Source organism: Pyxicephalus adspersus, chromosome 9 (assembly GCF_032062135.1).
Source record: "Pyxicephalus adspersus chromosome 9, UCB_Pads_2.0, whole genome shotgun sequence".
NCBI classification, from domain to species: Eukaryota; Metazoa; Chordata; class Amphibia; order Anura; family Pyxicephalidae; genus Pyxicephalus; species Pyxicephalus adspersus.
The window spans coordinates 54,790,381-54,802,227 of record NC_092866.1 but is presented as its reverse complement, the minus strand read 5'-3'; the positions used below and the strand labels follow the sequence as shown (position 1 = coordinate 54,802,227).

Genomic DNA, 11,847 nt, shown 5'->3' with positions numbered 1-11,847 from the left:
AAAAAAAAAATTCAACAGGGGCACAAGCCGATAGCATTTCCCTGTTTTGCTAAAGAAAAGTGTTTACATGTAATGTAATAGTAAATTCCTTAAGCAGTGAAAACCTGACAGTGGTTCTAATCTTTTCTCTGCTCAATCCAAAACTAAGAAAATGGTTTGGGTTGCCTTTTGGAAAATGTAAATGACAAATCCCTGCTATAGTGTGTTTATAGACATTGGCAACATGGGAAGTTAAAATCATAGCTCTTTTAATGCATAGGAATGGCATTTCAATATTTTTAAGCAACTAACAGAGTTGCTTTAGAATAGGTGGAACCAACTACAGGGTAGGTGCATAAACCAGTACAATCCACCAGTACACATATATACACCCCACTGTACCTTATTAGTAGTAAAAAACTAAACAAATCCTGTTTCCTTATCAGTTTTGTCAAAGAAAAAACATTTAGTACAGTTCAAAAATGTCTTCCCAAAACATTTTTCCACAAAGCCAAGTCAGGCAAATATCCAATTTCTACTACCTTATATTTGTTGCTTACTTGTAATATTGCCATTATAGGAATTTATATGTTTTATCATTTTAAAATTATTTCAGAATATTGTTTTACTAGGTAAAATTTTCTACAAACAATAGCAATACAATTATATCAAATGTGATTTATGCTGCAAAGTTTAAGAAATACGGTATAAATATTTTTGCTGAATATACCTCACTCAACCAGTTCTTTTTTAGGCTAATGAATTTACACTGTCTTTGTTGTTATCCAGTGAAAGCCCATTATGTCCCAGTGATACTAACAAATTGACCTAAAAGAAAAGTTTCTTTATAATTTAAATAAATTGCCTTTCAATTTGTGTTGAAAAGGAAAGACAGCTTCTCCAACAACCCAGGGCTGCCTCCTTTTTATATGCGCCTTTTAAAAGTGCATTTTCAAGAGTGACTTCCCAAAGTTGTTTCTTTCCAGCATCAGTCATCCTTAGTTGTCACATATTGTGATCTGGGGATTGATAGAAGGACGAACAGACCCCAGGGACCATTCTCTTAAAATCCCTAATGTATAATTTTCATACGCATAATTGTTCTTTTTGGATCTTTGAAAAGGCAGAGCTGGGCACAAACCCTATCCTCTGATGGGCTGCTGATTCTTTGTGATGTGGCTTTTCATTCTTTTTTTTTTTCTTTGCACTGAGCCACTGTAAGCAGTGCTGTGTAATTTTATCCAGCCTGCACTTAGTTCACACAAGAATGATACCTTGCCTGCCTCCTTTGTATCAATTGGTCGGGGATCTGTCTATTGTTGCAAGGGGAGGGGGGGCTTTTTATTTCAGTGCTGTTGAGCACCACTATTTCTCGAAAACTCATAAAATTCAGAAGGGATCTCATTCTTGCACATTGGGAGATGCTGACACTCTGAGTGCTGCAAATAATCCATGAACCTGTGACCACCGTTGACACCTATTTATTTAGAGGATCAAGACAAGACAGATAAAGGTCAGATAACGCTATTAGCAATCCATGCATCAGAGCAGTGTGACTTGCCACTTAGAGAGCTGCTAACAAGACTTCTTTAATGGGACCCCTTGTGACATTTGCATTCAGCCTTCCAGCCAACAGCATTTCGGCCATGCCACAATGGTTATAATTTGGATTTTGCTGCTGGGTATTTGTGATCTTGGTCGACAGGTATCCTGGGCGAAGGCTTTGTCCAGTACTGTCAGAGTACCTTGTGCCAGAGGAAAATTGTGTGATCCCAGGCTAAGAAGAGATGCTGGGGGTCGTGGTGGTGTGTACGAACATCTTGGCGGTGCACCGCGACACCGCAAACTTTATTGCGCCACCAAGTATCACCTTCAGATCCATCCAAATGGGAAAATAAATGGAACGCTGGAGAAAAACAGCATCTTTAGTAAGTGCATCTAAGTTTGTGAAGTTATTGGTTTTTTTTTATGCAAGGGAGTTAAAATAATAATTAATACACTTTTCTAAAGATAATTTTTTCTTGTATTGAATGTGTTTTCATGCAACTAGTTTTGGCTTTATTTAAATTTAGGGATTCACTGATAAACACAAATATAAAAGCAGTGTTGTGCAGCAACATGCCAGGATTTGCTTTATTTTATCATGTATTAGATTTTATATCACTTTTTTCAATTTCTTTAATATATTTACACATTGCATTCTAGTTGTTGTAGCAATTTTGAATTTTCTTTGTGCTTCTTAATTATTTATATCTGAACAGAGTTTCACAGATGGTCTTCAGTGTGTTAGGCAGTCTATTCAGAAAGGAATTTTTTTCTTTTCTTTAATAATACAAAGATATTTAGCATCCTCTTTTCATGTTGTCTCTCATTTCTTCCTTAAGATGTAGGAGTGAATAGGGTGAAACTCTGAGGTGGTAAAGCTTTATCTCTCTTACTCTGTGCCTTTCTATGAATTAACCTGGAGGGTAAGGATGTACCTTCAACCCTCAGCTGTTTCCCTAAACATGTCATTTATTTAGTAGTTTTTTTTTAAGTCAGCATGAACAAAAGCTTAGTCCAGCGTGTTGTACATTTTGTAAGGTTACATTTTGTAATGTTATGTTTTGCCTTGCTTTTTCAATTAACTTCTAGTTAAAAATGTTTAGAAACTTCAGTGATGTTTATACCACTTTACTCTTATTAAGGTATAAAAGTGCACACAAATGTAACTAGCTAAGCATATACAGGGTGTTATTTACTAAAGGTACACAAGACAGCAGCCCTGCTTCAGGTTTTAGGATATTTTTATTGACAATTGCAAGCATTTGCCTATGACTGGATATGTAGTATTTAGAATTACTCTCTAGGTATTGGTTAATTTCATTGTGATCCCTAAATTTAATTTAACATAGTTTATAAACAGTGCTCTCAATAATTAAGCTGCTTCATGAACATGTCTCTGAGAATATTCTGTTCTCAGTGTTTCAAGATGTCAAAATATGTAGTAAGGGTGAGAACAGCACACACAGGATGCTGGGCTTCCATCTCCCTAATTACAGGCATGTGTATTTTAAATAACGTATGTGTTACTGCTCTAAACAAGTGTATAAAAATCATAAAAGTAAATGTTTTCTTTTGAGGTTTTGTATAAACGAGTTTTCCCACTTGATTATATACTTCCAGCATCCTAAAAGGAAACCAATACCTTGTAAAGTAGGCAGAGTAGAAGATCTCCTGTTATTGCTGTTCACATAATATTACAAAATGCTGTACAGCAGAGTTAACATAAAAGAAACAGAAATGTAAGGAAATATCTAGATGGTACAGAGCAGCTACATGAAACTAGATCAAGCTCAGTTCAGGCAGGCTTGATAGCCCACACCAATCGATTCTCCACATTTGGACATGCTTTTGAAATAGCTGTATCAACATGATGGCCCCTGTAACAAATAACAAGGTGATTCCCCCACTAGGAGGTCCAGGAACAATGTACAAGACCCTCTGGCACTGAATACGTTTAGAATAGCCTAAAGCTTCTTATACTCAATAAAACAAATTAGCTGTGCCACCTATTTGTTGTAATGCATTATCCTAACATTTGGGATCCTGAAGATTAAAATAGACTCCTTTGCCAGTCAGTCCTAAGCGTGCCACTAATACCCTGCAAAATATTGCATTTGTCTTTCTAATCCCTAAATACTTTTAAAATGTCTATACCCTTTGCTTTTGATGGCAAACAGAGATTAGAAAAACCTCAAAGGCTCAGGGAGCAGTAAGGAAAACCGCTATTTCCTAAAGGAAGCTCATCTTAAGAAAGGCTTTTAAATATGGTTACACAGATAGCAGAATAAGGGCTCATCCACAACAGATATGACAGTCACACACATGTAAAAGCAATAAATCATGTTCATGTCTGTTAAATCATAAGAAAATAAAGTATGTGATAGTATTTTCACAATTTGTTTATGTATAGACATATGGTGCAGTATGTTCCCAATTGATAGAGCCAAATAAAGACAATGGTATGCATGAGAAATGGCAGGAGGTCATGCTTGGACAGAAAAGATTAAATAATATATTTTGCTTTTCAAGGTATTTTAGAAATAACCGCCGTGGATGTGGGAATTGTCGCCATCAAAGGACTGTTCTCTGGGAGATACCTGGCTATGAACAAAAGAGGGAGACTTTATGCCTCAGTGAGTACTCTGAAATGCACAAACACCTTTTACTTCTAGAAGCTAAATCCCAGGAACCAAATCTTTACTTTTGCAACAGTAGCTATGCTTGCATCAGCATGCAATTGTTTTACTTTGTTCTTGTATAAGGTTTTATATTGGCTCAGGATTCACACAGTAATCCACGGAAATCCACAAACATATGGCTACATTACACATGACAGAGCTTCTTTTAGCAGTTTTGTCGGAAGTTTATTTTGGAGCCATTGCAACCTGCAAAATACCCATATGAAGCTTAAAAACATTGCCCATCCCTATTAACAATTTAACAAAGACATCACTCTGTACTATAAATACCATAATATATAAACATGGTGACCTTAGAAGTCTATGAAGGTAGTTCAAATGCTTTACATCAATTGAAAGGAAACCAGTCATTAAAAAATAAATGCCTAAACATGTAGCATTTAATTATTTAGTGGAATTGTTTTAATATTTTCAGAATATAACAAATTTAAGCTAACAATCCAGATTTCCCTTTTCTGTGCAGTTTATTATAATGAAGTTGGCCAAAATATTATTTTTCCACTGTTGGCTACTTGGCAAATATAGCAGAAAGCTGAAAAAGAAAAATGGTCTCTACATGAACAATTTATTGTACTGTAGTTCGGTACTTATGTGTATGGGGGGGGGGGGGGGGTATGCGACTCTAATGCTTTCATAGCACGATGCACACAGCCTCTTGGGGGTGGATCAAGAGTCCTTACCTTTGTGTAAAATCCATCAATTTATAAACTTGGAATTTACCCAAGGCTTTTTCTGTTGGCTTTGGTGTGATATTTAGGTGGCAGGTAAGCAAAACTAAGGTTATACAATAGTAGGAAGGAATTTACACATGTGGCTTGAAGTTAGCCTGCCAATTCCAACTAAGCAGAGGTCACTTTTTGTAAAAACTTCCCCCCCTAGAGAGTCTATTTACCAGTCCTGGGATGTAATAAGCAGCCTCTATGACCAATAAAGAAGCTCAGGACAAGGGAAAGAGCATTAAGCATAGTTCAAGTATCTGCTGACAGGTTGGACACCCATAGTAGATTTCATTTTAGGAGGTTTATATGGCTGATGAGATTTGTCCAGTTTTAAAGCTTAATCAAATCCAGAAAAAAACTATTTAGCAAAAATTACCCCATCAGGTTTTGAAAAGTTGACAGATCAAAAATATATTTATGCTGTTATGATACAATGTGAGTCCATATATATATTTACAAGGTAAATATTAAGGTAATACATGGCAAGGCATGAGCCTGCAAGTGAATTTCTAGGTCGGGGGTGTCACAAAAGATAGAAAATACCTTTTTAACAGGTGCTGTTCCTTTTGCTTTCCGAAGAAAAGAGTAAAGAAAGCTTTTTAACAGGGCATGCACCATGAGGCCATACCACCAATGTTCTATCCATCTACGACAATAATTTTGATTAAGTCATAATAAATAACCACTATTTTTTAACCTGTCTAAATGAAGGAACTAATAGTGAACAAAACACATCCACAGAAAGAATCCTAAAATGAATGGAAGTCCACTGAATAATCACACACTGACAGCCAAATGTGTTTAGTCTATCTGTTTTATTCAGTTAAGTCAAGAGGAGCAGCTGATAAAAGCAGCCTTCTGGGTCTTATCTCTGTTTTAATGTCTTTAGGATTATTTAGATTTACTAAAAACTTTCTCTCCTCTGAAAATGGTTTTAGAGTGTGTGTGGCTAACACATTAAAGACTAAAATGTCATCAATTAACAAATGAGGTTAGACACTTATGAATATCACTTACATTTGCTCTTACAACTTCCCAGTCAACAAAACCATAACTAGAACACCCAATTATCCACTGAGAATACCTCATTTTGATCCACCTCCTACTGGAATGTGGCATTCAAAATCTCTAGAAATAATGGATTGGCTCCATTTGAGTGTCCGAACAATACAGACAATTATATTGTGTGAGGTAAACACAACACAATATAACGAGCAGGTTTTGAACCTGCTGTATGACTTTACTACTTTTGTAAAATATTAACAAACATAACACAGGTGTATTGGATTGATAAGTTAAAATGATACTCTGTAACTACATTACATTTTCACAAGACCTATTGGCTTGTCCCACGTTTTCCATGCATAAGGCCTTAGTTCAACTCACAGATATGGATGATGTGTTGCATAGTATTTCATTTATATTATAACTCCTGCACCACTCCACTGCGGTAGACAGAAGCAAAGGTGAATCTTGAATTTAAAGTAAAAGTCCATGTGAAAGAGATTTGGTTCACTAAAGCCCAACCTTCTGTAAAAGCAACCATATGATTTTTACTGTACTGCAGTAGGTTTTAATTGCTGCTTTGCTAAACATAAACGTAGCAACCATGGCAAACATTTTAAGTCCCCCCCCCCATTCGGATTTCTTTCTAGTATTGCCTTAAAAGACGAAACTAAAACTCTTTATCTTTTTTTCCAGGAATCCTACAATGCTGAATGTGAGTTTGTGGAGAGGATTCATGAACTTGGGTATAATACCTACGCTTCCCGTTTACATAGGACAGTTCCAAATGGAGCTGGAACAAAACGAAAAGCCAGTGCAGAAAGATTATGGTACTTATCTATCAATGGCAAAGGACGACCTAGGAGGGGCTTTAAGACTCGTAGGACGCAAAAGTCCTCCCTCTTCTTACCAAGAGTACTGGACAACAAAGACCATGATGCAGTGCGATTATTTCACACAAACACAAAGTACAAAGAAAGTATTCAAAAACAGCAGAAAAATAGTGGTAGACAAAAACGAGGACACTGATGTGAGTGGGGATGTTTTCCAGATGTAATTAACTAAGAAACTATTTGGATCCCACACCTGCAAATTTGGACAAAAACGTAGCCTATTTGATGACTCGCCTCAAAATTGGCTTCTTATTCCAATGAACTTTCCTAGATACGTGGTTATCTGATAATTTATTCTGGTGTTGGCCAAGACTGCAGATGTAATGATTATTTTAAAGTGAATTTTGTTTATTATTTTCAGAGTACACTATCATGTGCCTAACAAAACAAATAACATCTGGATGTGGCCATGCTCCTTGTTCAGTGAGATGAAACTTCATCATTTAAGTTTTGCAATAAGTCTGATTCCTACACGCAGTTATACTATGGTTTACTTAATAATTTCCAAGAAGCTAGGGAAATAACTGTGCAGTTACTATTCCCTCGTTCAGACACAATATTTCTATCTGTTTCCTCAGCAAAACAAAATGGCTGCTTCCACCATAGTACTAAGTACTGATACTATATTCATTCAATATCTCTGTTCCTACCTAATAACTAATTCTTTATAACATATGCTGGCCTGTTGTTTGGTCTACCTCAAATTCCATTTGGTGACTATGTTATTGTTTACTGTTCTCTGGCTGTTACACTAGAAGCACAATTACAGGACTGCCCTAAATGTTAGACTGTACTGGAAAACAGCGGGCAAGATTGTACAGGAAAGCAATTAATATAAATATTTATTAATATCATTCACGTGTGGCAAATTCTTCTTTTTTTATTTTACTTGAATGAATAGAAGTATGACAATATTGAAGCAAATGAAGCAAAGATCAAAAATGCAGTAAATTTGGGCATACTGGTCACAAAGCCCTGTACAGCCATGTGTTGCCCAAAATGATTGTTAGTGACACCTACGGGTGACAGAAGGAATGAATGAGCGCTGTACGGAGAGGTGGCTTTTTTCTATGTAGAGGGGGTGTGAAAGAACAAGCAGTAGGTGACTGTTTCCCCTTTTGTTGGCACAGTGGATCAATAAATGATGACAGTGATGGCTGTATTAACTGTAGATTTTCACCCAAACGATCGTCTAGGGCAATTAAATTTTACTGTCTTTACAAAGTATTAGTTGTTCTTGACAGAAATTCAGTGTTTTTGTCTCTTCAAATTAACTGTATTGGAAGCAAAACAATGTGATCTTTCTCCTGTAGCCAACTAATGTCACCATCCAATATGCAATGGACATGAAGAAAATCAGACAAATTTAGCATGGCTCTATCCATAGATAAAGATCAATGCCTGAATGTTGTTAACCATAGAGGGGAAGTATTTTTAAAGAATTAAAATATATATACAAACATTAAAATAACTGGGGGAATGTCCTAAAGCTGCATGTGGGAGATTTACATGCAGTTATGCTGGCAGTGCAGAATTGCCTGTGGAATTTTTCTGGCTTACATACAGCAGCAGCACCCCAATATGATTCATTGTAGTTTTCAAGTAGCTTTAGCAACAACACCTGCTATGTCATCAAACATTAATAGGTGTGCACTTCAAACCTAATAAAAGAACCTATAAACATAAAATTAAAACAAAAAACAAAAAAAGACACACACACACACAAAAACTCAAAATGCCAACCCCAAAACAAAATCTGAAACATTTTTGCAATGCTTCAATATTCCTTGATGGTGCTAAAGCTTACTTGCTACTCCCTAACTCTTTCTTACTCCTTTCTACAAATTTCTAATGATTAGTAACGTAGCCTAGTGGCGGTGGGTCAATAGGAATGGAGTGAATCAATACAGGTATATGCAGGTACTTTTAGTCGCCTGCAACTAACCTGCTACAGGTTTTTCTTTTATTTTTGACGATATGTTTGTTTATTCTCAGGGAGATTAATATATGTCTAATTTAGGTTAACTTCAGGCTGAATTGAAGCCATACTTAGCTGACTATAGAACAAAGCCCTTCCTCTGCTATCTAAAAGTCTGATTTGAGAAACTTGGTAATCAGTGAAAGATGTTATATGATGGAGGTTTTGCATTTATTAGGGGTATTTGTACTTTGAATGAAGGGGCTTTTCCAGGCCCACACAGGTGGCTGCATTTGACAATGTTGTTAGTTTGATCATATAAAAGGTTTACCTTGATTGCCACCAAACTCTTGGACAATCAAATCATCCTATAGATATCATATAGAAAGCAGATGGAGCCTATAGGTATACAAATTACAAACTAAAGAGTAATTCAAGCCAAAACATTTTGGATAGCGAATGAACAGCCTAAGACAACGCTTGTCCCTTTCTGCAAAAAAGACTTGTTTGATTTTGAAAAAGAAAGTTTATTTTCCACTTTAAGATAAGTGCTTGACAACATTTCAAAAAACATGATTGAATGTATGTATGCTTATTGGGTTTCATAAAGGATAATCAGGTATACTTACATACTTGCAGCATTTTTACATGATGAAACTTAGGGAAATATGTTTATAATAAACAGATGTACATAATAATGTAGGGGGTTTTATAATGCATTTTGTGGAATATTTTGCTTTATCATACTGCCTTGGTATTATATTTTAAAGGGTCTCTGTCACTATAGATAACTTTCCCAGCAAAGCTATTCCTGTAAATGTTCCTTTTCTGTTGCCTACACTGCTGAATGTGCTTTCTTCGTTAAACATTAGTCCCCCAAAATCTCTTGGGAAATGGTCAATCTCCTGGGTCCCTCACAGCACTAGTTCCTTCTGCTGACTTTCATATCACTGCAAGAGACAGTAATGAGGTAAAGATTAGTAGAAGGAACTAGTAGAAGCTGTGGATATCAAAACTATAAAGTGTTAATTTCCCACTAGATTTTTTTATGTGGACGTCTGAATTCATGGCAATATTCTTAAGACATTGGGTGTCCAATAATGATGTAACTACTGCCCATGTACAGGAGTTACATTGTCCCTAGTGGCTGACATGTATGCGCTCTAAACAAGCTCTAAACTAAATGGTGCATGCACTGCAATGTGGGGCTAAAACAAATAACCACCAGGGGACAGGGTTACTTTGCATGTCTTTTTGTCAATTTGCTCTACCCCTGGTGACTTTTTGATTTTTTTAGTTTATGTCCACTTTAGCTCAATTTATAAAAAGCTGCACTATAAGTGTATAAGGATAAGAATGACAACAACCATACATTGTATGACCTCTACAGGTCCAAACATAACTAGTGATGCCTTAAAAAAAATTAATTGTGTGACCATTATAGAAATAAAATTCTCATCTTACATAAAAATAACAAGCTCAAATAAAACCTTGATCACACTGATCAAGAAAACATTCAACAGCAGAGCTGTCATGTGTCCCTCATTATGCTGTGAATCAAACTTCTTATAAGGGATGTCCTGGGGTTCTTGCACCATTACAATTTCATCCTTAATTTTAAAACATTGTACTTGAAGGCAATATCTATCTATCTATCTATCTATCTATCTATCTATCTATCTATCTATCTATCTATCTACACAAAGAAAATACATATACATATCGTAGGTATAAAATCTTATGTAAACTAAATAAAATGAATAGAGGTCACAGTGGTCATTAAAGAGTTAAAAGACAAAAAAAGAATCAAGCATGGGAACGATAGTGAAGTCATTGCCTCCTGTTACACGGAATGTTAATAAATACTTCCAGCAAAGCTGCAATTTGCCCTCTAATTCTCTGTAACGACTTCCTTTCAGTCTCCTAAATTTCCATTGGTGCAACATTTCATTATAGTATATCCCTTTTTTATGGGTTTTTGAGCTATTCAACATAGCACAAGTTCAAGTGCTGTTTCCATTCAGAAAGAACTTTCGAATACAGTTAGATGGAACAGCTGATAGAGAGTATCATTAGCAGAGCCCTGAGACTTTAAATTACAAAGATCAGTTACTTTTAACTTGCTGCATAAAATTAAGGTAACTTTACTGTTGAAAGTGGGGCATGAGATTAACCTATTTCTATAGGATTTGTTAGACAGTTAGTACTAATGATTAGATTGTGAATCCTAACTCCTCTAATAATACACATTCATATAAGCCAATTTGTTAAGTTGGTTAAAATATTTAAAGTAGGATTTATGTGTAAAGCTGCGTACACACGTGCAATAATTATCGTTAAAAATATTGGGGTAATGTAGATATATCTTGAGTTTCACTTTAATATTAGGAATTGATATACTGAACACAAGATACATAATTTTATTTGGATCTTTTTACGTATAGTCACTATAGAAAGCCTACTGTGGCTGGAATGCTCTTAATGAAGAGGTTCGAATTTTTTAATATTATGATGAATAGAGTTAGAACTTTTGTGAGATTGGCACTTTTTTTCCCACTGCATAAAAAAGCCCCTTCTGTGCATGCCCAAATTGGGCATGAGCAGAAGACGCAGCCCAAAGCCTCTGCAGTGGTAAAGGCAGAAGGGGAGGAGGATGATAATTTAAAGGGTTATCTACATTTTAGTGATAGGTCTGGTGTGCTGGCAGGAAGCATGATGATAGGAGGGGAAAGCAAAATGACAGAGAAATTAGCTCATCATTGTGCTGCTTCTTCTTTCAATATGTAGTAACAGACTACAGCAGATCTAGGACAACCTGGGCTCAGAGAAAGTGGGTTGAAGAATGCTTGGTATCCAGGACATTTAGTGGCAAAAAAGTACTGAGATGGAAATCTCTGGATTGCTGGTGAATATTGCAGCAAAGGCAAGTTTTTTTTAAATTAAGTTTTATTAGGTTTTAAAAATATAACAATACAATACAAACAATACAGAACAAGGGAGACAAAGGCAGTGTTTTGTTGCATCTTTTAATACACTATTCAGTTTATTTTGTTTTTGGCAGGAATTCTTCTTTAAGATATTAATGAAGC

General features: G+C 35.8%; 1 protein-coding gene across 1 annotated transcript; it reads left to right on the top strand.

The window, feature by feature from the left end:
• Positions 1-1,381: 1,381 nt before the first annotated feature.
• On the top strand, positions 1,382-7,601 carry FGF3 (fibroblast growth factor 3). The gene is made up of 3 exons (XM_072422910.1): positions 1,382-1,907; positions 4,054-4,157; positions 6,644-7,601. Exons 1-3 carry the CDS (start codon positions 1,634-1,636, stop codon positions 6,974-6,976), a joined length of 711 nt encoding a protein of 236 aa, XP_072279011.1. The 5' UTR covers positions 1,382-1,633; the 3' UTR covers positions 6,977-7,601.
• The last annotated feature ends 4,246 nt before the right edge of the window (positions 7,602-11,847 follow it).